This window comes from Phalangium opilio, unplaced genomic scaffold (genome assembly GCF_054372755.1).
Source record: "Phalangium opilio isolate 3A_F unplaced genomic scaffold, DU_Popi_V2 ptg000017l_1, whole genome shotgun sequence".
Lineage (NCBI taxonomy): Eukaryota > Metazoa > Arthropoda > Arachnida > Opiliones > Phalangiidae > Phalangium > Phalangium opilio.
This window is the reverse complement of record NW_028324151.1, coordinates 8634362-8659496: the sequence shown is the minus strand read 5'-3', so window position 1 is coordinate 8659496 and position 25135 is coordinate 8634362. Positions and strand designations below refer to the sequence as shown.

The window sequence follows — 25135 nt, the reverse complement described above, 5'->3', positions numbered from 1 at the left end:
CTATAATCTTGCCGTGGTCATCTATTTTTCAATTGGATGGTCATTGAATTCTAGATTGACGTACCTGTTGGTATTGCACAATACAATGGAAGGGAAAGTGGCCAATTCATTCTGGTCACTGTGCATGGTCATAACCGTGGGGTATTTGGAATAATCTATTAAGAAACTGATGGTGTAAAAGCCGCACGCGGCTAACATAAAGAGTGTTATAAAATTGGTTCCACGTCGAGTCAATTTTAGACGTGATACATCCTGTTGCTCCAATTTTCGGCTTCTTCTAGAAGTTCTAATGGGTATACTTGGTCTTAGCGCGGGTCTTAGCTCTTCCTTTTCGCTGAAAAAATATCATAAACTGCATTAGAAATTAGAATTGATGAGCGATGTTTAATTGAACTTCGGAAAACAGTCAAAACACAAAACATATATACAGGGTGTTTCTGAAAAGTCCATCACAAATTAAGGGGCGTGTTTATGGGACCAAACTGAGCGGAAAGTACCAAAGAACATGGGGTGTACAACATTTTGTTACGGAGATATGGCCTTCCAAACATTCGCCCCTAAAACAAGGAAATATCCAAAAATGAGGAGTAACACTTAAGACCGACTAACCAGCTTGTTTAAAATTACTAGACAATTTCAATAGCCTTTAATCGAACAATTGATTTCTACCTTTACTAATCAGAAGCGTATAAATGAGTAGAAGTATGCCTACGGTGGTAATGTAAAATTAATCCCAAGTGACATGATGTTTCAAGATCTTCCCAGCACCAAGTAAAATGGTTCTGATTGAAGGGACTTTTATTAGCACAGCGTAAACAACGTTATTTTCAGGAATTAGTCCAAATGTCCACGGGCGGCATTACAAAAACGAGGCAGTCTTTCGAATGATACTTGGACATGTTGGAAGATCCCTGGCTTGTTCCTGTTATCTCAAACCGTAAAAAGCTACGCAAATCTTCATCATCACGGACAACACTCTTGTACGTTAGGTATGACCTTGAGAAAACCTAAAAGGACATCTCGAATGTATTTGAAAAACCCATCTCCAATTAAGGGGCGTGTTGTTTGTTTCCAACAGAGTAAACTCGCCCAGAGAACAATTACAATGCAGAGCCACGTTTCGGCGTTAATGGCCCACAAAGGTGGTCCCAAAAACAAGAACAAACTTTAATTTGTTTCGTTCAGTAAGTGTTTCATGTGTCATAGATGAAACGCCATGATTAATGCACGAAGAAAATGAATTTATTGACAAGTTTTAACATTTAATTGCAACTAGTTACAAAAATTGTTCAAAGTGTTCACCACCCGCGTTAAGGCACACATTAGCACGTCTTACAAATGATTCCCTTACACGTTGAAAAATGCCTGGAGTTTCGCGAATTGTTTGACAGCCGTGAATTATTCGTCGACGTAGCTCTTCAACATCGGGCACTTCAGTCTGATAAACTAAGTCTTTCAGGTGGCCCCAAAGAAAGAAATCACAAGGGTTCAGATCGGGTGATCGAGCAGGCCACTCCACAGGTCCACCTCGACCTAACCACCGCAAAGGGAAGGTCGCGTTAAGATAATTTCGGACCGCGATGCTGAAATGTGGTGGTGCACCATCGTGCATGAACCACATTCTGTTTACCAAACCTAAGGGTACGTCTTCGAGTAGTTCCGGTAAATCGTCCCGTAAGAACTGCAAGTAAGCCACACCGTTTAACCTGGGCTCTAGGAAATATGGCCCAATTAAATTGTCACCCACAATACCACACCACACGTTTAAACTGAATTGTACTTGGTGACTTCTAACGCAAGTTGCGTGGGGGTTTAGCTGGGACCATTGATGTTTATTATGTAAGTTAATAATACCATCCCGTGAAAAGTTAGCTTCGTCAGTAACCAACAAATCCCGTGGGAAATCGATATCGTTTACTTTAGCCAGAAACCACTGACAAAACGCCGTGCGTCGTGGGTAGTCCGCTGGATTCAAACCTTGAACTTTTTGAACATGGAAAGGATGAAACCGGTGGCTTCTGAGGATTTTCCACACGAGCGTGTGGTTTACGCCTAATCGGCGACCAACTTGGCGGGTACTTGATTCAGGCTCGTCCTCGAAAATGGTGAGAACTTCGTCTTCTACGGCCTCTGGGATGGCTCTCGCTCTAGGTTGAGGTCCAGCCGGTTGGATTCGTCCATCTTGCCTCAAACGTCTGTCCACAGCCTCGAACGTCAGTCGATTTGGTAGTCGCCTCTGCGGTAATCTTTCCTGATACAAGCGTACAGCTGCAGCGGCATTCCCCTCGGCTAGTCCATACATTAGGTGCATATCCGCATATTCGGCATTTGTGAAGAAAGGCATTGTAACAGACTTCGTTGAATTATGAGTTTAATAAAACAAACACATGTACGTGAAACCTCTTTTATTCCTTTCTTAAAAAACATAGTGCTCTGTTTTAGTGCTCTGTTTTTTAAGAATAGGCGAAGTTCTCACTATTTTCGAGGACGATCCAAAAACAAGCAGCCGCCAATTGGTTTGCTGATTAAGAAAAAACCACACGCAACTTGCGTTAGAATTCACAAAGTACAATTCAGCTTAAACGTGTGGTGTAGTATTGTGGGTGACAATTTAATTGGGCCATATTTCCTAGAGCCCAGGTTAAACGGTGTGGCTTACTTGTAGTTCTTACGGGACGATTTACCAGAACTACTCGAAGACGTACCCTTAGGTTTAATAAACAGAATGTGGTTCATGCACGATGGTGCACCACCACATTTCAGCATCGCGGTCCGAAAACTTGTCAATAACATTTTCTTTGTGCATTAATCATGGCGTTTTATCTATGACACATGAAACACTTACTGAACGAAACAAATTAAAGTTTGTTCTTTTGTTTGGCACCACCTTTGTGGGCCATTAACGCCGAAACGTGGCTCTGCATTGTAATTGTTCTCTGGGCGAGTTTACTCTGTTGGAAACAAACAACACGCCCCTTAATTGGAGATGGGTTTTTCAAATACATTCGAGATGTCCTTTTAGGTTTTCTCAAGGTCATACCTAACGTACAAGAGTGTTGTCCGTGATGATGAAGATTTGCGTAGCTTTTTACGGTTTGAGATAACAGGAACAAGCCAGGGATCTTCCAACATGTCCAAGTATCATTCGAAAGACTGCCTCGTTTTTGTAATGCCGCCCGTGGACATTTGGACTAATTCCTGAAAATAACGTTGTTTACGCTGTGCTAATAAAAGTCCCTTCAATCAGAACCATTTTACTTGGTGCTGGGAAGATCTTGAAACATCATGTCACTTGGGATTAATTTTACATTACCACCGTAGGCATACTTCTACTCATTTATACGCTTCTGATTAGTAAAGGTAGAAATCAATTGTTCGATTAAAGGCTATTGAAATTGTCTAGTAATTTTAAACAAGCTGGTTAGTCGGTCTTAAGTGTTACTCCTCATTTTTGGATATTTCCTTGTTTTAGGGGCGAATGTTTGGAAGGCCATATCTCCGTAACAAAATGTTGTACACCCCATGTTCTTTGGTACTTTCCGCTCAGTTTGGTCCCATAAACACGCCCCTTAATTTGTGATGGACTTTTCAGAAACACCCTGTATGTTAAATATTTAATGCATTTTCAATTTCGTTCAGATAGCGTATTCACGGAAGGTACAATAGGTTCTACAGTCTACTTCAAAATTTATTAAAATTGGTATATAATGTAACTGGAAGTCGAAAAGATCTGTAGCTTAACACGTCAACTTTTCAGACTTTGATAGTGTTTTATAAAATTAACGGACAAGGTTCCGTAAGTTGTCTAAATGCTTTGGTTCAAATCTTCCAGGTATTTGTCCTGTACTATATATTTTATAGTTAAGGGTATCGAATCCGAATCAACCCTGTCTGCACCCACCAGTTTGGATTCCCATTACGAAGCTAGTTCTCTCAAAGGTCAGACAAAGTGAATTCGTGCTACGTTGTCTCCGTGTGTCATTTAACGAACAAACATTTTATCAGAGTTAAAATTTATCTAAGAAACATAGGGATGGGGTGTTTCAGAATTTCAAGGGATTTGCTTTTCTTTTAATGGGGTCTAGAAAAAAGCGGACTTTTAATTAAGCAAACACCGAATGGTTAGAAATAATACAAACCACATGAAAATCGTTTTAAAATCTTCCTCCCATTTGCACGTGGTCAGATTCGATTTGTCGTAGTCTTTATATTTGTGAAAATCAGCTGAACTTGCATAATAACCCGTATACATATTACGACGAATTTTAAGTTAATTTACGTGTAGAGACTGACGTAATGTCTTCAACTATAAATACGGGAAACCAATTTCCAGTATTTCGCAAGTGAATTCCCAACTCGGACAATAATAGCGTGCAACCTTCTTCGTTCTATTTTGATTAAATTTGGCAACACTCTGACGTATCTGTTCGATATAAACACGTCGTGTCAAACAACGTCAGTAAAAATGTAAACGAAAGAAGAAAGAAAATTTCAGTGTCTTTAAACGACCACGAAATATCATTAAGAAGTTGTTCACGTTTCTTCTTTCGGAATGCTTTTCGTGAGAAACTTTTAAACGGAACCCGACGTTTTCTCTTTATTGATTGAAGAATTTATACGCGTGTTTCGTGAATAGTAAATATTGTTATGTGTTTAAGATAACAGTATTTGGAGCGTGCAAAAAAGTTAGTTCGCCTGCATGTGACACCTTATCATTATTGTATGTATCAAGAATACATAAAGTACACAGGAATCATTGTAAAACCATTTCATTAATGTATATCTAGCCGCATTTTGTGGGAGGAGCTAATAATTTTGACGAATTTTACCTTGCGAATAATTTATCTCGCTGCGCGTTGAACCTTGGGCACTCTCACCTGCCGTCAGAATTATGAGGTCCACAAAATTGACAAGGGATATTTGGGGGCACAATTATTTCTATTAGCTGTATTTATTCCTGTTTGTTTCTACAAGTCTTGACTGATTGACTCACGATTACGACCAACGCCCAATCTAAACCGCTTTAACTAGAAAGCGTAGACGTTATACTTCAGTATTAGCAGGAATAGATAATAGAAGGATGACTCTCTGTATTATCTTAATAGTTTAGTTATGTAAAATATGATTCATCCCAGGATCTTGATTTTTGTTTACTCTCCTGCTCATCAAACTTCACATGGGCATCGCACCGTGCTAGGGTGAATTCTATAACTGTGTGGTACTAAATGCCCAGCAATCAACCTACAAACCTTGATTGTCTTGACGTGGGACAAAAATCCACAAGAACGCCTTGGCAAATAGTTAAGCGCTAATAGAGTAATGATGAGGGAACTATTTATCGCGTATGTGATTCGGTTTAATAGCCTTGCTCCAAATGTAAAATGATGTTGGGAAGAATGACGTTACAGTTACCCCGTTTTGTGGTACACTTCTCTCGAAGAGAAGTATTATATACTTCTAGTAGTAGGTAAACATTAAGAAAGATTTTTTCAAATACGCGGCCATTTTTAAAAATGTAGGCCACAAATGTAAAAAAAACCTTCCTTACGGAATAACATTGATGTTAAGTTTCAACCGATTTCTTTCATATTTAGTATACTGGTTCTCTAAATCCTGTATTTTAGGGGTTGAATATGCCGCCATCTTGTAAATGGCGGACAGTAAAATAACAAAAATATCCTGAAAAGCTAAAACCCGGGTCGCTCGCTTTCTATATTCTTGGGAAATTTGAAGCTACTTCTAATAATAGTGTATTGTTTTGTCCACTGGCGATGTCATGGGGCGTTTTCACTTATACTTAACTCGGCTTTTGAACTATTGTCATAATATTGATTTATTCATTAATAGACTATTTTTTTCTTTATTTATTTCCCTTTCGTGATCTCGCTGCGTCGTTATATTGTTATTGCGTGTCCCTCTTTCGAAAAATACGACTTTTAGATCATAAAATGTTCCCGTTATAGCACGGACTTGAACTTTTTATCTACTTGTTTTATTATTATACAAAAGTAGCTATTGCTGTGATAGTCTGTTGTGTGTGTGTGTGACTTGTTTGTTTGTGACACTCAGCCGGATAAACCAAAAAACAAATTTGGCTGGGAACTGATTCAGAAAAGATCCTTTATCAGATCAGAAACGTTATTACTGGTCTATAATAGGACGTTCTGCGCAGGTTTTATGTGTAGGGGTTTGCGGACCGGGCCGGACCCAACATTGAGAAACTCAAGAAAAAAAGCCTGGTGTTACGAATATCAACCATAAAGTTTTGTCAAATTCGGTAATTCCTCTTTGAAATGTGCTCTTGTCCTGTATTAATCAGGTACTTTCTTATTACTCGCAGTGTAGTGTCTACCTAAATCACCTGTTAAAAGTCGCGTCCATAGATGTAAGGTTGGAAAATAGTTCATTGAGGCATAGATTTGATGTTTCTATTATCGTGCCATAATCCATCTAATTCCCCAAGTTGTAATGGCTCTAGTTCATTGAAATCGACCGGAACTCCTCTTAGTCGACATATGTTATGTAGAATTATGCAAGCGTATATTATTTGACTGGCTTTTTCTGGTGCATAATGCAATGCTCTATCTTTTAAGAGACAGCGGAAACGCTGTTTAAGGACATATCATTGCACCGTTCTATAACGGATCTCGCGCATTGCTGGCGCTTACTAATGGTGGAATTCATAAACGTCGGACGCAACGCAATTTAGTACAGGCAAAGGCAGGGCGTCGTGCGCAAAAGGCGGAAGTTTGCGCACGACGCCCTGCCTTTGCCTGTAATAATAATTTTATATTTTAGTGCTTTTATCATTATTAAGATTAGAGTTCATATGTGCCTTCACCTAGAAGCCACGATCCCTTTAAATCTCCTTCTCTATAGACTCTCCAAATAATCAGATATGTTTGAATTCTTGTAAATATATGTATCATGAGTTGAACCGGGGAGTTTTTCCCCGTTACAATATTTATTATTATTGATTAGATTTACGATTAAATTGCAACTATTTACCAATTTTCTTAAGTAATAAGGTGCAATTTACTCAGACTATTGTAAAGCTTTCGCTAAGCCTAACGTACGCTATTTTCCTGGTAAGTTAGAGGACTTTTTAACAACGTTTTGGGTTTTTTTTTGGTTTTTAAAAAAATAAATGTGTGAAATGGACTTAATAATTAGTGTTTATATGCTTATTAGCCTTGGAATTTATCACTGCTTAATAATTTCAAAGGATTTAAAACAATTTGGCTTTATTTGTGCATTAATTTTGGGGCAATAGTTAAATTTTAACAAAAACATTTTTAAATTTTTTTTATATTTCAGGAGATTACTTCTTCTTGTTTGTAAAGCTCCAAGTTCTTAGGTTAGGTTAGACTTTTCTTTAACTTTTGAAATCTGGACCTGGGTCGCTTTGTAGAATTTTCAGTGTTTTCGCTATATTGGAACATTATTTCCCACCCGAAGGTCGAGCAGGAATATTTTCTTCACACTCCTTCCGTTCGAACTACGCTGCGACCGGTCTTGGCTTCGTCCTGCCCAGGCCAAACCGCAATTTCACAATCACAGGAATGACAAGCTGGATGTTCCGGAGGAGAAGTTACGTCGTCGTCCGAACCAACCCCTAAGTAATAAACCCCCAAAATTTAGTTCAAAACTAGTTTCTTGACAACAACTGGTAATTGTAGTTTCTTTATTATTATTATTGTTAGTACTTGGTTCGGTAGTACTCTACATTTTAATTGGTGCAGTTTGCGTACGTTTTGTAACAGTACACGGGGCATTTCGATGGATTACTACTTGTTTAACTTCCATGATAAACGAAATTATAGTACAGCAGCGCGACTGCTCTAGAAGCTACGTGTTTGAAATTAGGCTTAACTTTAAAAATGGAATTTGGCGCGTGCATAAACGAACTCGAGAAGTCGTTTTTTATCCACGCGCTGCTAAACTAAAATCCGCCATCTAGTGGCCAACCAATCAAATTAATAAGATCTTTGAACCCAAGAAGCAGACGATAATTTAAAAGTCTTGTCATGGATAAAGAATGCGCTTGAGGAAATTTGTTTTCACGCTACAGGATCGGCAACTCCCTATCTCGAACGACAGCTTATTCTGTATATACTCTGTTACAATATCGGTTGTCAGCACGCGCAAAGCTGTTTCTCTATGTAACGTAGCTTTGTACGTGCTGTCAAGAGACAAAAAACTTCAGGATCTTCAGGATTTAAAATATCCGCGAGTTTTTAGCTCGAGTGCACGGACCTCTAGGCCTTAGTTTCAAATACGTGTAGTAGGCTGTAGGTAATAAATCTCTTACAAATTATTTTCCTACACGTTCGGAAAATGGGTGGTTGCCGGCCTGTAATATTTTGAAGGACTAGGCTTTTCAGTGAATATTTATAAGATGAGACTTGGTAAATTTTGTTATGTAATATTGTGGTTTAAATTTGGGTAGAAGAGATTTCTATCTTCAAAATAAAACGAATTTGGTGCAAAACGGTTGAGAAGTAACCGAGGTATTAATTTTAAACCAAAATGCCGCGTTACCACGCCTGTAAAGCAAACACGCCCGCGGCCCAAGTCGCCCAACCTCTTGTTTACAGGTTTTTCTTTGCCATATTTTCAAACACGAGTCGACCATGGAGTAAACCAGGTGAGTCAACTTAATGATAACCGATTTTCGAAACGCCACCGTGGCGCCCCTTTTTTTTCGTACGGAAAAACGGGAGATATTAAGATTGGGGAAATATTGTTCAGTAAGAAAACCATGGATATAGTAAACATATCTATGAACAAAACTAAAGGCAGCTAGAAGCACTAGCTTCTGCAACGCTTCTGCATGCCTCCTCTACCGTACGGTAACGGAAACTGCCAGAGTCGACTCTCCTGGTTTGCTCCATGGCTCGGCTTTCATTATAGCCCACTCGATCCGCACTCGAGGCAAGCAGAGTTGGGCACTCCTCCTTAGATAGATTTTTTTCCTATCAAACTATCATAGATGGCGAAACTATCAATTCTTTTGGCTATATTTTAGAGTGGAACTCCTTCTTAGATAGATTTTTTTCCTCTCAAACTATCATAGATGGCGGAACTATCAACTCTTCTGACTATATTTTAGACTGACATTGCTGGTTAGATAGATATTTTTCCTCTCAAACTATCATAGATAGCGAAACTATCAACTCTTCTGACTATATTTTAGACTGACACTGCTGGTTAGATAGATATTTTTCCTCTCAAACTATCATATTTGGCGAAACTATCAATTCTTCTAGCTATATTTTAGACTGGCATTATTTGTTAGATAGATTTTTTGCCTATCAAATCAAATCGAAATCTTTAGGAACGACTAAATTAATCGATTATTTAATTTCCGGACTTTAAATTTGATTGTTTTCGATCAAACTGATTTGGGCTCTACCTAATTTTACTCTGTTTAATCGATTCCTGATATTTCCTGATTTTGTAGAATTTCTAATATTTTCATATATTCATATAATTTCCATAATCTCATTTCTCAAGTTTGACTTTTAACTGTCTATAGTTCAAAAGCTACTATCCAAACTTTTTCAAATTATTCGCCCTTGATTTAATCTAAACCATCTACTATAAACGGTTAACTAATAATAATTAAAGGCAAAAATTGCAATTAAAAACTGTGGGTAATAAAAATCAGAAAATCTACACTTTAATTTATCTACTTCTACGTTTGGATGATTTCGTGGAATCGCTCTTCCTCCTCGAGTAGTCGTTCACATCAGTGACAGCACGGAGCTTCTATATACAAGAAGCTCCGCCTTCACAGTTTGAACTGTTGAACCATCGTTTATTTTATTTTTATTTATTTGTTTGAGAGGGTTATAACGACCACCAAGTACAGAATCTTCTTATAGAATAAACCTACACTTGCTAACGTTCAAATATATTAAAAACTTCGATATCATTCAAAGAACGACTTATCTTTCCAGAAATTTTCATAACTATCAAAATTGCCTATCAAAGATTAGCACATAATTTTTTAAAATGAAATCAGAAAACAGATGTCGCCAAATAAAATCACTCAAAGAATCAATATATTTCTCAAGGAATAATGCCTATCATTTTTTATGATTTCTAAAAGATGGGGTTAGTAGCCAGATCACGTTGAGAATCGATATTTTTCTCTAGAAGATTTCAACGAATCAATGAATCATATCAACTTCGAGTGCACTTTCTAAGCTATCAAACTCAATCGATCATTATAATTCAAATTTTTCTCGAAAATAACTATCAAAATTGATACTTTGATAGGGGCAGATATAGTTTTCTATCGTATCAAGTGGTAAAACTATCAAATGATATGATAGTGCCCATCTAGGCAAGGGCAAGGATTGCTCGAGGAAGCAAGCAATCTGCTTTCACTTAGCAGTAGAGCTAGCAGACAACAAAGTGTCTTAAGGAGTTATCCAGTTACTTATTTCTGGTCATGGTGAATTTGGCGGGAAAACCTTAAAAGTTGTACATTTTTCAAACTATCCTAAATTGTGACAGACAGTTCATATATTTGTTGTTGGATGAGTATTGAGTATACCAAAAATGAATAATTCGCAGCTAGATGAAATATTAGAGGAGGTAAATCGTAATAAACCAGTGGCTAAAAGTGCCACATTTAGCCACTCATTTAATAAATTATTATAACTATTAATTTCTTGACTATAAATCTTAATTCTCACATTTTTAGGCCACACAACTTTGTAATGAAGTTGAAAGGGAAATCCATGATGCCCTTCATGATCAGGAAACCGAAATACAGAATGACGATAAGGAATTAGTTGAAAAAATACAAAACCTCAGTTTCAAAGCCTTAAAAGTAAAGATTATAGAGTGCTGTCAGTTGTGACGTCAGACCCAAGGTTAAACGTCACAGTCTGCCTTTAGCAATGGGCGGCCATGACAGTTACCGTTTTTTCTTTATGGGAAAACAGCATGGGTGACGTCACACTGGCGCTTCTGACAGCACTCTATTGGCAGTACTACGTCATGCAACGTCAGGCTACCTTCCACTAGTGCTAAAAAACATACCAGGAGGAGGGGCTTGTGTAGCTTTCATTCTGCTAAAAAAACATACCATAATGGCGCTGGGGGCGGAGTTAAGCCTGAATTGCCAAGTCCCTATTTATGTGTTAAGATCATTAATATTAAAGTATATTTATTCCTAGCATCAAGAACGTATTAGAAATTCATTTAATCCTATCACGTTGGATAGTGATGATGTCACTGCCATTCCGTTACTGGAGGCCGCGTATTTGAATATAGAACACGAGTACAATCAAGAAAAGCCAGCTAAAGGCTTGGAACTCAACCATCAGTTACAGAAAGAAACATTATTGGATCGCTTGAAAAATGACGAAAAAGATTTGCGCAAGATTCTCATCGATAAACGAGAAGAATTAAGCACCTTGACTACTAAAGTTGAGAAGTAAGATGTATAAATTATGTTTCTAATGTTTAATAGTTGTATAATTTACTTTTCGGTCATTCATTCAAAGGTTGAACCAATCATTAGCGGAAGATGAAAAAATTATTAAAATTTTCGAGGAACGAAAAACTGAATTGATCAACAAACGGAATCAAAAACCAGCCGGATTGGCGCAAAAGATTAATAATGAACTCAAGGATATCAAAAATATTCATAGATACCGTTTAGGAAAACTAGTACGATGGAACGTGAGAAATTTACAGGGTTCATACAAACCTGGAAAACCGGGAAATATCATATCAGGGAAATTGATTTTTGCGTCAAACCTCAGGGAAAAATCAGGGAAATGGATTTTTGCGTCAAACCTCAGGGAAAAATCAGGGAAATTGATTTTTGCGTCAAACGTCAGGGAAATTGATTTTTGCGTCAAACGTCAGGGAAAAATCAGGGAAATTGATTTTTGCGTCAAACCTCAGGGAAAAATCAGGGAAATTGATTTTTGTGTCAAACGTCAGGGAAAAATCAGGGAAATTGATTTTTGCGTCAAACGTCAGGGAAATTGATTTTTGCGTCAAACGTCAGGGAAATTGATTTTTGCGTCAAACGTCAGGGAAACATCAGGGGGGGAAATCAGGGAAATTGATTTTTGCGTCAAACGTCAGGGAAACATCAGGGGGGAAAAATCAGGGAAATTGATTTTTGCGTCAAACGTCAGGGAAACATCAGGGGGGAAAAATCAGGGAAATTGATTTTTGCGTCAAACGTCAGGGAAAAATCAGGGAAATTTCAAATAAATAGTAAATGTCAGGGAAATCAGGGAAATTTACGAGGATAGTGTACTTTTCGCCCAATCCAGTTTATTTTCGATCGAGGTAGCCGAAAGAAAAATAATTTTCGTATAATTTAATAGGGACACGGCAGTAACTCATAAACCCCTCCTATCAAACGTCAGACCTCCATTTACCCAATCATATTTACTTCCGCACTATCCTTCTACTTAATTAAATCCTCCACTGTGTAGATGTATATGGGAGGAGCTGTCTGAAGCCCCACCCCTTCTGCTGATTCCCTATAATAATAATTTCCAGCCATAGAGGGCGGTACTCGCGTTCCCTCTGAGACTGAGTCCTCTCAAGGCCATGTTTGTAGTGTTATTAGCAGTTAGCATACTCTATAAAATTAGGGGCTCTTACACCTGTCCTGGAAATATCAGGGAAAAACCTATGAAAAAACCTGGAAATATCAGGGAAATCCCGGATTTTCGCATTTCCAGATTTTGTATGAAACCTGGAAAAGTAGAATAATCAATCATTATGCTTTTAAATGGTTTTCCTTTCATGTACGCACGTTAGAGGGGTTTTCTTGACGAATATTTCCCACCACCACCAACAAAACCGCAACAAAGGCAATCTCCAAGGTATAGCCAAGCGGAGACAGAATTAAAGTCAATGGCTGATACTCTCCAACTACTTCTACAAAAATCTAACGATTCTCCTCATGACCCATGGATTGAAATTGACGATACTTTTCATGAACCGTACATAAATATGTTAAAACAAGTTCGTGTTGTTGTAAAACATCCGTACAATAAAAATTTAATTTCGCTAGACCTCTAGTGGAAAATAGTACAGTTTTGTCTTTGTTTTTTTTTTGAAATAAAATTAATTTGTTGGTTCTAACTTCTTTTATTACATAAATATTTATTATAATATATCTGACAATATTAATCCCCATCAAAGTAAATTCATTCATCAAGAATAAAAGAAAGTAAAAAAAAGGTGCCTAAGTTTTAAAAAAGAAAAAAAAAAATACAGAAAACTACTACGATAGTAGTTTTCCTACTGAGGGCGGCTACTGTAGCCTGTAGGCACTAAGCAGTACAAACCTACAAACGTTTATTACTAAAAAAAAGTGCCTTCATAGTCATAGCATGGATAAAGAATGCCCGTGAGGAAATTTGTTTTCACGCTATAGGATAGGCAACTCCCTATCTCGAACGACAGCTTATTCTGTTACACTATCGGTTGTGAGCAAGCTCAAAAGATAGGTTACATAGAGACCTAGCTTTGTACGTGCTGTCAAGAGACAAAAAACTTCAGGATCTTCAGGATTTAAAGTATCCGCGAGTTTTTAGCTCGAGTGCACGAACCTCTAGGCCTTAGTTTCAAATACGTGTAGTAGGTTGAAGGCATTTTCACACGTATTTGAAACTAAGGTCTAGAGGTCCGTGCACTCGAGCTAAAAAAACCCGCGGGTATTTTAAATCCTGAAGATTCTCAAGTTTTTTGTCTCTTGACAGCACGTACAAAGCTACGTTACATAGAGAAACAGCTTTGCGCGTGCTGACAACCGATATTGTAACAGAGTATATTCAGAATAAGCTGTCGTTCGAGATAGGGAGTTGCCTATCCTGTAGAATGAAAACAAATGTCCTCACGCGCATTCTTTATCCATGGTCATAGAGAAGAGAGTAGCTTCCAAGTCAGTGTTGCCAAGTTGCGGTATAAATCCCATAGTGTGGGATTTTTATAGTATATTTTGTAGATATTAGGCAATAAGGAGTTTGGTGGGATTTTATAAGTACTTGAATATTTTTTTGTTGCTATGCTAGCTATTTGCCACAATTATTCACCAAAAAATATGTTTTTCTCAATTTTTAATTTCCATGGAGGTTAATTGGTCTTTGGGCGGTATTTGTGGGAAAATTTGAGTCGGAAACGTTTTACAAACTTGGGCTGGCAACCCGGCCAAGTGCCCCGCAGCGCAGACGACAAAACAATGGCGGTCATGAGCGTGTTGAGTCGGTCCCTAACCTTAGGCCGAAAATTGCCTTACAGGAACGTAATTATTCAATCATTTGGCAGTACGTAATTATTTTTAAATTAATTAAACCCCTGACGAATCGAAGAACATTTATACTAACAATAATATACATCAGATAATGTCGGAAAAAGACTTATGTCTGGAGGTCATGAGAGGACGATGCACATTGTACCTTCAACCTTTATGAGAAGAAAATTTTACGATGCTTTCGGATACTACTTCTTTCTATCAGCCATCCCGCTTTCAATCATGACATTTTTGGTCAACATTTACGTGGGACCCGCTGAATTGACCGAAATCCCAGAAGGTTACGAACCAAAGCATTGGGAATACTATAGAGTACGTTTAAGTTTAGCCCCACAAATTTGAAACTAAACTTACGCTAAAAACTTTCTTTTATTAGCACCCTATTTCTAGGTTTTTTGCCAGATATTTATTCTCAAATCCACAGCAAGAATATGAAAAAGCTATGCATATGTTTGCGGAGGAAAAAGAGAAAATTAAATGGCGGTAAGATAAGATACCCTTTCGGTAAAGTAAAAAGGCAATGTAAGGGGGCCAAACCATGGATTAACTAACGCTAGGGATTGTTCACTAACCGTGTTTCCCACGTATTGCTATCGCCAACCTTGAAGGAGAGAGGAATGGAGTGGTAACCCCCATACCTATAGCGTTGCCTGTGTACCCCCACCTAGCGCACCATAGTCCTCCCAGCATCCTCAGAGGTTAGGTACAGTCGTACTGGACGAAATTGTAAAGGGCGCTCCCTCTATCTTAAAAATTGAAGCTAGTTCTCGTACAAATAAAATGGCGCTACGCGGCAGCACTTAGCAATCGCCTACCAAAGGGTAGGAGCGTGCGCGAAGTACATTGGGAGAGATACGGTGCCGCAGGTCGCCCATCATCATTTTCCATCCATCTCAACTCCCTTATCCCTGCGCTAACTACATGTTCCGAATTATTCCTTGATTCCCCTCTTCATTCCCCCAATTTATTGGACCAAAATGGATGTAGATATGGCGCCATCTCTAGGCAAAATAAACCGTTTTTGCAGATATTAAAGATGGCGGCGCCCAATTTAGGCGGTATTTTAATTTTAACGTCATAGGACACTTGATATTTGGTCCAATTTTCTTATAACTTCCTGTTAGGGATTGAAGCTGCTGTTAGGGGGCGTTTGGAACACGCGTGCGCCTTTATCTTTTAGGGGGAACGAACGATCCCTAGCGTTAATTAATCCATGGCCAAATGGTATTTTTACTCCTAGCCTCTTTGGCTTTCAGTTCAGTTTTCTTCTAAAATACCCATAGCATTTGCATAAATAAAATTGCAATGGTCAGGTGAAACAATTTCGTCATTAAGGTCTAGTGTACTTCAAGGTGTGAAGTTACCGAAATGTTTAAAAACGGGAATTTTCTGGGTTTCAACATTAGATTCCCCTGACTAGCATTTACCAAGCTAAGACTGTTGCGCGTACAAGAAGTAGTCATAAAGGGGTGTCAATAGTCCCACACACTTTGCTTTAATTCATAGTTAATTCTTATACTTAAAAATCCTCTGGTTTTATTCAGCAAACTTGAAGAGCGTGTAAAACAAAAGATTGCTGAACGTGGGGACTACAAGGCTTGGTATTATAGACCAGTAACTGGAAAGTACGAACGCGCCCAAATTGAGCAAATTGAGGAGCTTGAAAACAATGATTCTGGCAGAGCTCAAACTGTTTATGGAAAGAATTAAGCACTCTTTCGAGGTAGTCATGTATTTAGGTAAAAGTGATATGTCGCTGCTGTACTCTTGTTATTAGATTTAATAAATTTTCTTTTTGCCGAAGTTTAAAAGAAGTGATTTTGATTTTTAAATTTAAAATCAAACTAATCTTTTTGGTACTAAGCTGGTGATGCATGAGGGAACTGTCTGAAACTAGTGGGCAGAAAATATCTACACTACAGTTTAAAGCAAATGTTGGCACCTCTAACATTCTGGCTTAGCCTCTAGCCCTCTACACACAAATTTTACTTTGCCAAAGGCATGAGCCAATAAGAACTCGCCCATGAAGGCGGAGCCAATAAGAACTCGCCCATGAAGGCGGAGCCGATAAGAACTCGCCCATGAAGGCGGAGCCGATAAGAACTCGCCCATGAAGGCGGAGCCAATAAGAACTCGCCCATAAAGGCGGAGCCAATAAGAACTCTCCCATGAAGGCCTTTGCTAAGCTTAGAGGGCCAGTTAACTCCACCCCTCGATTATGGGAGCATCTAGTGGCATTTGTTTAAACTAAACCACAGCTGAGACTTGCTTTAAAGGGACACCAAAGAAGGCAGCGGTGGGTGGGTAAAAATTATTTCAAATACGCCAGAGACGTGTGACAGGGGAGTAGGGAGAGGCGTGGTTCAAAGAAATTTAGTTCATTTTATTTTGAAAACTACCACTTTAGGAAATCAGTGCTGCAATCTCGCGAAAACAATGATTGTGTCTAGTCCCACTCTTTATACGTAGTCTTTGGATCATGGTGTCATGTAGTGCCTATGACTTATTTCCAGGGCTGTGCGGGTCCAGATTTTTGGGTGTCGGGTAAATTTCGGGTCCTTCAAAATCCCCAAAATTAGCTTTCGGGTCCAATTCGGGTCTCTGCTTTTCCTTACAGTCCAATTTAAAGCTAGATTTCAAAGCTGAGCCATTATCCCGCCTAGTGTAATTCATTAAACAATATTAATTAATAACTTAATACTAATTAAATTATTTAATTATGAAAGGCAGAAGTATTGAAACACGCGCGGTAACGTCATGAACTGGACCCGTCAGACTCGGCGGGTATTGGCAAAGGCTTAAAATTGGGACTCTGGTACCCGTTCGGGTCCTAAAAAATGTGTTTCGGTTATCGGGTCGGGTACCCGACCCGAACCCGAAGACGGGTACCCGCACACCCCTGCTTATTTCCCATAATTTTTACCCAATCTCCGCCCTGCCTAACAATAAAAACTATCTATGAGACATCTAGTGGCAATAGTTAAAACTAAACCACATCTGACTCAGAGACTCGCTTAATCCTCAGGTCGCTACGGAGAAAGTATAAATTAGTAAATTCACAATAATTCAGCTCAACTTTTTAATTTTTATTTTAAATACATCAATCAATCAATCAATATGCAGTGGGAAATATTTTTTACATATATCTTAAGTTTTTGAACTTCCTACAGATATATCTTACAGGTTCTACTTTTATAACTTTGAAACATTGAGTTGAATAATACAAAATATTTAATTTAAAATAATATAAAAAAGTATAATTTAAATAACTCAGTTTTTAAAAATTTAAACCCCAAGTTGAAAATCAATATACAAAGTAACAAATATGGGGTTCGGGTTTAATAACATTTCTTTTGTTGAAAAAACACTGCGGTTAAACACATTACAAGGTCTACAGATGTTTAACTCTTTTTTTTTGGTAACAACTAGGCCTAGTTACTAGTTAGTTAGTTATTTCTTCATAACTATATTATTGAGAGGAATTAGCCTTATTCCTGATCAGCGCCATCTATCCATAGCGGTGACTTTGAGAACTACTGTAAGCGGCAAGTCAATCAGATGTTGCTAAAATCTGGTGACGTCATTTTTGGTAAGACCCGAGAGTGCCAGTCAGTGACGTCACCAGATTTTAGCGACATCTGATTGGCTTGCCGCTTACAGTAGTTCTCAAAGTCGCCGCTATGGGTAGGTGGCGCTGATCAGGAATAAGGCTAATTATATATAATTTGATGATTCAAGGTGTTTTTGTTTTTTTTTTTTTTTTTTTTGTAATAAATCTTTATATCACTGTTCGTGTTAAGCACATACATCAATACCGCAACAGCAAATGCGTGCAGACTGCAGAGTATATTGTAAGCCCTCTTTTGCTTATTTTTATCATTGAAAAAAGTGCTTTAAATATAAATACCCCTTAGTTTTTTTAGTATTTCGGTTTTAATAATAATTCAAAGTTTCAATTATTATGTGATCGAGAACGTGTGGAAATTTTAGTTTCTCATTTTTGTTTTTTTTTTGTTCCCATGGTAACGTTTTAGTTTATTATCCTAAATAGTAAATATTAAACAGTAGTTTACTCAGTTTAGTTAAATTTCAGATTAATTTAATTAAATTTAATTTAATTACTAAAATTGGGGGAAATAGTTAAGGGGTTTTGAAAAAATTTTCTAATTATATTGCGTGTTTTGTTTGTTTGTTTTGTTTGTTTATTTATTTATTTATTTATCACAAGTGAAAAAATTTATTCGTCGGGAGAGCGACATAAAGTAATGTTTTTGTTTTTGTTTTTTCTTTTGTTTGTTTGGTTTTAAATGATCTGTGCAAGTCAAAAATGAGGGATTTGATTTCTATTTCAAATTAAATCGTATATTCATTTTTGTTGTTGGTTGGTTTTTATGGCTTCATTTTGTTCTATCATTAGCACTGTCATACATAATACAGTCGCACTTTCGAAGTGCTGACTAAAAGATCGTCGTCAAAAAATTTGGTCTCAATAACAACATTGCCACTGAAATGTAAAAAAAAAATTGGTTTTAAAAAATCTCTTGAAGTTGATATTAGAGAGATTAAGCAACCTTTTACACGTAGACGTAAAGGGATTCTTAATCTCTCCCTTACCCAAAAATAGACCTCCAATTATTGCCTAAAATTAGTCCAATATAGACCTGCTATTTATTTATATTTCACGTTGACCGTTTACGTAAAAATTACGTGACTTACACTTGATTGTCATTTGTGATAAGAGTCATATTATCACTCGTTATAAACCTGTGTGACACCTGATCACTCATTTTTCACTAGACATACGTGATACATAATCACCCGTTATTGACCCAAGAGACAGCCAACATGAGTGAAAAATAATCACCCATTATTGACCCAAAACACCCGAAATAAGTGACACATTATCACCCGTTATTGACCCGAGATGTAAAATAATCACCCGTTATTGACCCTAGATGACAGATAATGAATCACCCGTTATTGACCCTAGATGACAGATAATTAATCACCCGTTATTGACCCTAGATGACAGATAATTAATCACCCGTTATTGACCCTAGATGACAGATAATTAATCACCCGTTATTGACCCTAGATGACAGATAATTAATCACCCGTTATTGACCCTAGATGACAGATAATTAATCACCCGTTATTGACCCTAGATGACAGATAATTAATCACCCGTTATTGACCCTTGATGACAGATAATTAATCACCCGTTATTGACCCTAGATGACCGATAATTAATCACCCGTTATTGACCCAAAAGCCACCCGACTCGAGGTGACAAATAATCACCCGTTATTGACCCAAAAGCCACTCGACATGAGTGACAAATAATCACCCGCTATTGACCCAAAAGCCACTCGACATGAGTGACAAATAATCACCCGCTATTGACCCAAAAGACGCCCGACGTGAGTGACACATTATCACCCGTTATTGACCCAAAAGACGCCCGACGTGAGTGACACATTATCACCCGTTATTGACTCGAGATGACAAATAATCACCGGTTATTGACCCGAAAGACACCCGACATGCGTGAAAAATAATCACTCGTTATTGACCCAAAAGACACCCGACATGAGTGACACATTATCACCCGTTATTGACTCGAGATGACAAATAATCACCTGTTATTGACCCGAAAGACACCCGACATGCGTGAAAAATAATCACTCGTTATTGACCCAAAAGACACCCGACATGAGTGACACATTATCACCCGTTATTGACTCGAGATGACAAATAATCACCTGTTATTGACCCGAAAGACACCCGACATGCGTGAAAAATAATCACTCGTTATTGACCCAAAAGACACCCGACATGAGTGACAAATAATCACCCGCTATTGACCCAAAAGACACCCGACATGAGTGACACATTATCACCCGTTATTGACTCGAGATGACAAATAATCACCTGTTATTGACCCGAAAGACACCCGACATGCGTGAAAAATAATCACTCGTTATTGACCCAAAAGACACCCGACATGAGTGACACATTATCACCCGTTATTGACTCGAGATGACAAATAATCACCTGTTATTGACCCGAAAGACACCCGACATGCGTGAAAAATAATCACTCGTTATTGACCCAAAAGACACCCGACATGAGTGACACATTATCACCCGTTATTTACCCGAGATGACAAATAAACACCCGTTATTGACCCGAGATGACAAATAATCACCCGTTATTGACCCGAGATGACAAACAATCACCCGTTATTGACCCGAGATGACAAATAATCACCCGTTATTGACCCAAAAGCCACCCGAGATGAGTGAAAAATAATCACTCGCCATGGACCCGAAAGACACCCGACATGAATGACAAATAATCGCCCGTTATTGACCCGACGTACGTGACAAATTATCTCTTGCATCCTGGGATACACCTGATAAAAGTGACAAATTTTGGCTTGCGATAGACCTGAGATACACCTTAAATAGTTGATATTATATCACTAGTTTATTTGAAATACACCTAATATAAGTGACACACGAAGGTTCTCCCCCATTCGGCTGTACCCAAAATTCAAATGTCCCATTCAAACGAAACCCCGCATGTGGGCGGTTTTCGAAAAATATGGACGGTGTCAAGTGGCTGCACTTAACGATTATTGAACATTGCTTCGATATCCACGATTGATTTAGAAATCCGAGGACGCATTGATCGATTCATTCAATTACGAGATACTGGCTTATGTATCATTATGGGAAATGTAAAATAAGGCATACTACGAAATTGGTCATCTGTTATTATGCTTCAATGATAATTAAAACGAAAAAAATATATTTATTTCTCAGCTAACAAACTTAATGAAAAAGACTTCTGATCTTATCTTTCATTTTTATTCAAAATCTTTATTATAATACGAACTTAAGGAAGCACTATCATACCAAGATAGGGCCGAATAAATGACACAAATGATATCACCTGTTATTGATCTGAGACAAACCTGAGATAAATGATAATGTATCACTCGCTATTGATCTAAGCATATGTTACTTCTGATCTAAGTGATATCACTCGTTAGTGATCTGAGATACACCCGACATAAATGAAAATTTGCCACTCGTTAGTGATCTGAGATACACCCGACATAAATGAAAATTTGTCACTCGTTAGTGATCTGAGATACACCCGACATAAATGAAAATTTGTCACTCGTTAGTGATCTGAGATGCACTAGATATAAATGATAATTTATCACTCGTTAGTGATCCGAGATACACCAGACATAAATGACACTTTGTCACTCGCTACTGATCTGTGATACACCTGTCAAAACTGATGTTTCACTCCTTATTGATCTGAGAGACATCTGACATAATAGATAATTTATCACTCGCTATTCAACTGAGTAACACCAAAGGTTACACCAAACATAAATGTTAAAACATTAATTCGTTTAAGTGTGTGACATATATCAGTTACTGAATTTCGGGTGAATATCGAATCTCCAATATTCACTATGGTTTATATGTTGGTGATTCTTGGATGAATCGCGGACCTCACATTAATTCTTGAATGTTTCTGACGAGCGCAGCTGGTATATCTCTGGTGAAAATTGAATGTGTAATATTCACCAACCTCAGTACATAAATGGTAATTTATCAGTCGCTATTGATCTGAAATACACCTGACATATATGATAATTTGTCGCCCATTATTGATCTGAAATACACCTGGCATGAATGATAATTTTTGTCACCCATTATTGATCTGAGATACACCTGACATATATGATAATTTTTCACCCATTATTTATCTGAGATGCACTTGACATAAATGATAATTTGTCACCCATTATTTATCTGAGATGCACTTGACATAAATGATAATGAAGTGTTACTTGTTGTCAGATATTCATCCGACATGCGCTCACTGAGTTCTTAACAAACAGTATCGACAGAGCCCCGAAGTGATTTTTGGATGTTATTCACCTGATATTGCTGTCAGGAACCCTCATTTCATAAAGAATTTGCCTTGAACGTGACCGATATCCATGGGTATATATAAGTGATGCGAGTGTCACTCATGAATCACCTTGAGTATGAAAAGCCATCTAACGTGACACTTTAAAGAGCTGGTATTCACTAATGAAATACTTCTCAAACACAAGTGATAATCATTGACACGTTGTGTCACGTAATATTCACTTGTACTTGGTAACAATCACGTGAAATTCATGTAATATCTACCTATTTATCATCCAATATTTTAGTAAGGGCTCTATCATTCCGTTTTAAAAGGGAATATATTCCACTATATTTTCATTCAATTCTCCTCACAAAGACCAATTTTACCTTGCCAAAAAGGCCTGAACCCATCCATGAGGGAGGAGCTAAAATCTAGCCTATGCCAAGTTTAGCAGCCAATTAACTCCGCCCTTCGACTATGGGAGCATCTAGTGGTGTTTGTTTAAACTAAACCACAGTCACTTTACATGGGTAAAATGGTTTAACCCTGGCGGATTTTTCAAGAACTAAAAAGTTAAGATTGGGCAATATGAAGAGTATGCAAAAGGGGCGGGGCTTCAGTCGGCTCCTCCCATATAATTCAATTTTACCTCGCCAAAAGGCCTGAACCCATCCATGAGGGAGGAGCTAAAATCTAGCCTATGCCAAGTTTAGCAGCCAATTAACTGCGCCCTTCGACTAGTGGTGTTTGATTAAACTAAACCACAGTCACTTTACATGGGTAAAATGGTTTAACCCACACCATTGCTATACCCTGGCGGATTTTTCAAGAACTAAAAAAAGTTAAGATTGGGCAATATGAAGGGTATACAAAAGGGGGGGGGCTTCAGACGGCTCCTCCCATATACATCTCCATGAAACAGCAAAAGGGGCGGGGCTTCAGTCGGCTCCTCCCATATACATCAATTTTACCTTGCCAAAAGGCCTGAACCCATCCATGAGGGAGGTGCTAAAATCTAGCCTTTGCCAAGTTTAGCAGCCAATTAACTCCGCCCTTCTACTATGGGAGCATCTGGTGGCGTTTGTTTAAACTAAACCACAGTCACTTTCCAAGGGTACTAAAATTGTTTAACCCACACTATTTCTGTACCCTGACGGATTTTTCAAGAACTAAAAAGTTAACATTGGGCAATAGGAACAGTATGTAAAATGAGGCGGGACTTCAGACGGCTCCTCCCATATACATCTCCATGAAACAGCAAAAGGGGCGGGGCTTCAGACGGTTCCTCCCATATACATCTAAATGAAACATCAAAAGGGGGCGGGGCTTCAGTCGGCTCCTCCCATATACATCTAAATGAAACATCAAAAGGGGGCGGGGCTTCAGTCGGCTCCTCCCATATACATATACATGAAACATCAAAAGGGGCGGGGCTTCAGACAGCTCCTCCCATATACATCTCCATGAAACAGCAAAAGGGGCGGGGCTTCAGACGGTTCCTCCCATATACATCTACATGAAACATCAAAAGGGGTGGGTCTTAAGTCGGCTCCTCCCATTTATATCTACATGAAACATCAAAAGGGGCGGGGCTTCAGTCTGCTCCTCCCATATACATCTACATTGTAGAGGATTTTAAGAAGTAGAAGGCTAATGGGGGGGGGGTAAAGATGATTGAGTAATCAGAGGTCTGACGTTTTGTAGGAGGGGTTTATGGCTCACTGCCATGCCCATGTCCCTGTGACTTGTGGCAACCTTTAAATATCAGGAAGACCCTCTAACCCTTCATATTTTTGATTGCTAATGGTTGTTGTTTTGCTATAACTGGAATACCTTGGGCTTATATTCCCTTTAATTTATCAATAATTACTTAAGAACATTAGCAGGCATCATTTGTGATTCTGGCGCAGCTTCTATTAGAGATTGCCATGTGTTTGTGGAGTTTGGTATGACAAAGCCAAATTCAAAGAACCACTCTATATTAGTAAAAAAAAAACAAAGTTTTTAAGGGGGTATACTTACCAATAAAGAAAGATAAGTCACGTTATGATCTATTTACCCTCTAAACATCGCCCTTTAAAAAGGACTTTTTGTTCTAATCTAAACTTTTCCATAGGTTCTATAGAGGAAAAGTTTATTTCCCTGGAAACTGCTCGACATTTTAGAATCTTTTTGGGAACTCTAGCTTCGTGTTCTACATCAGGTTTTGACCTAAAGCCAGTATAAGGTTAATTATATGAAATTAATTGACCTTTTTTTTAATATTTATTATCATACAAATCTTCCGTCCCTTGCCATAGTATTTTCCCTGTATCGGCATCACGGAGATTCATCCAATTTCTTTTTTTAATTATCGTTAAAGAAAATTATCTGGTTATTTTGATATAAATTTATAGGCTTGGATATGTTTCTGATTTAGAAAGGGATACAATTTGAACCCTAGAAGAATGTCTTCACCCCTCGAGGGCATTTTTGTTCCACACAAAACTTAATAAAGATTTAATATAAGTGAATTATTTTGTTCAACTTTTTAATCAAATAGAATTAATTTTTCCTAGCCCTAATTATTACAAAATACAAAAACTCGTAGACAAGCCTCGGCAGTCACTGAAATCTGAAAATACAAAGACCAAAGATTCTAAGAACAGTCCAGTGTCAAATTGTCAATCCCCAAAACGAGGGGACCGACACTATTTATTTTTATGTGGCTTTTTGGTAAGTAGTAAATAGAGCTATTTCAGTTGTGACGTCAGTGCCTAGGTTAACTAAAACGTCACGTTATTTGCTTTGGCAACATAGAGACTATAGTCTCTATGTTGGCAATGGGCGGCTATGTTTGGTACCGCTTTGGTTCCATGGGTGACGTCTGATGACAGGGGATTTATACGT

At 38.1% G+C, this 25135-nt stretch overlaps 4 protein-coding genes across 4 annotated transcripts; 2 read left to right on the top strand and 2 right to left on the bottom strand.

Moving 5' to 3' along the window:
• Positions 1–1224: 1224 nt before the first annotated feature.
• LOC149702936 (uncharacterized) lies at positions 1225–2827 on the bottom strand. Its single transcript, XM_089866852.1, has 2 exons — positions 1748–2827; positions 1225–1681 (listed from the first exon to the last, which is right to left on the bottom strand). Exons 1-2 carry the CDS (start codon positions 2342–2344, stop codon positions 1277–1279), a joined length of 1002 nt encoding a protein of 333 aa, XP_089722978.1. The 5' UTR covers positions 2345–2827; the 3' UTR covers positions 1225–1276.
• Positions 2828–8993: 6166 nt separating this feature from the next.
• LOC149702935 (centromere protein K-like) lies at positions 8994–13082 on the top strand. Its single transcript, XM_089866853.1, has 5 exons — positions 8994–10605; positions 10715–10843; positions 11193–11452; positions 11523–11688; positions 12805–13082. The coding sequence occupies exons 1-5, from the start codon at positions 10570–10572 to the stop codon at positions 13066–13068; spliced, it is 855 nt and encodes a 284-aa protein (XP_089722979.1). The 5' UTR covers positions 8994–10569; the 3' UTR covers positions 13069–13082.
• A 1072-nt stretch (positions 13083–14154) lies between these two features.
• Positions 14155–16116, top strand: ND-SGDH (NADH dehydrogenase (ubiquinone) SGDH subunit). The gene is made up of 4 exons (XM_089866851.1): positions 14155–14315; positions 14391–14614; positions 14679–14785; positions 15847–16116. Exons 1-4 carry the CDS (start codon positions 14231–14233, stop codon positions 16010–16012), a joined length of 582 nt encoding a protein of 193 aa, XP_089722977.1. The 5' UTR covers positions 14155–14230; the 3' UTR covers positions 16013–16116.
• Positions 16117–17367: 1251 nt separating this feature from the next.
• On the bottom strand, positions 17368–24875 carry PrBP (Prenyl-binding protein). The gene is made up of 5 exons (XM_089866850.1): positions 24676–24875; positions 24524–24586; positions 24306–24457; positions 24117–24222; positions 17368–18806 (listed from the first exon to the last, which is right to left on the bottom strand). The coding sequence occupies exons 1-5, from the start codon at positions 24714–24716 to the stop codon at positions 18725–18727; spliced, it is 444 nt and encodes a 147-aa protein (XP_089722976.1). The 5' UTR covers positions 24717–24875; the 3' UTR covers positions 17368–18724.
• Between the last annotated feature and the right edge of the window lie 260 nt (positions 24876–25135).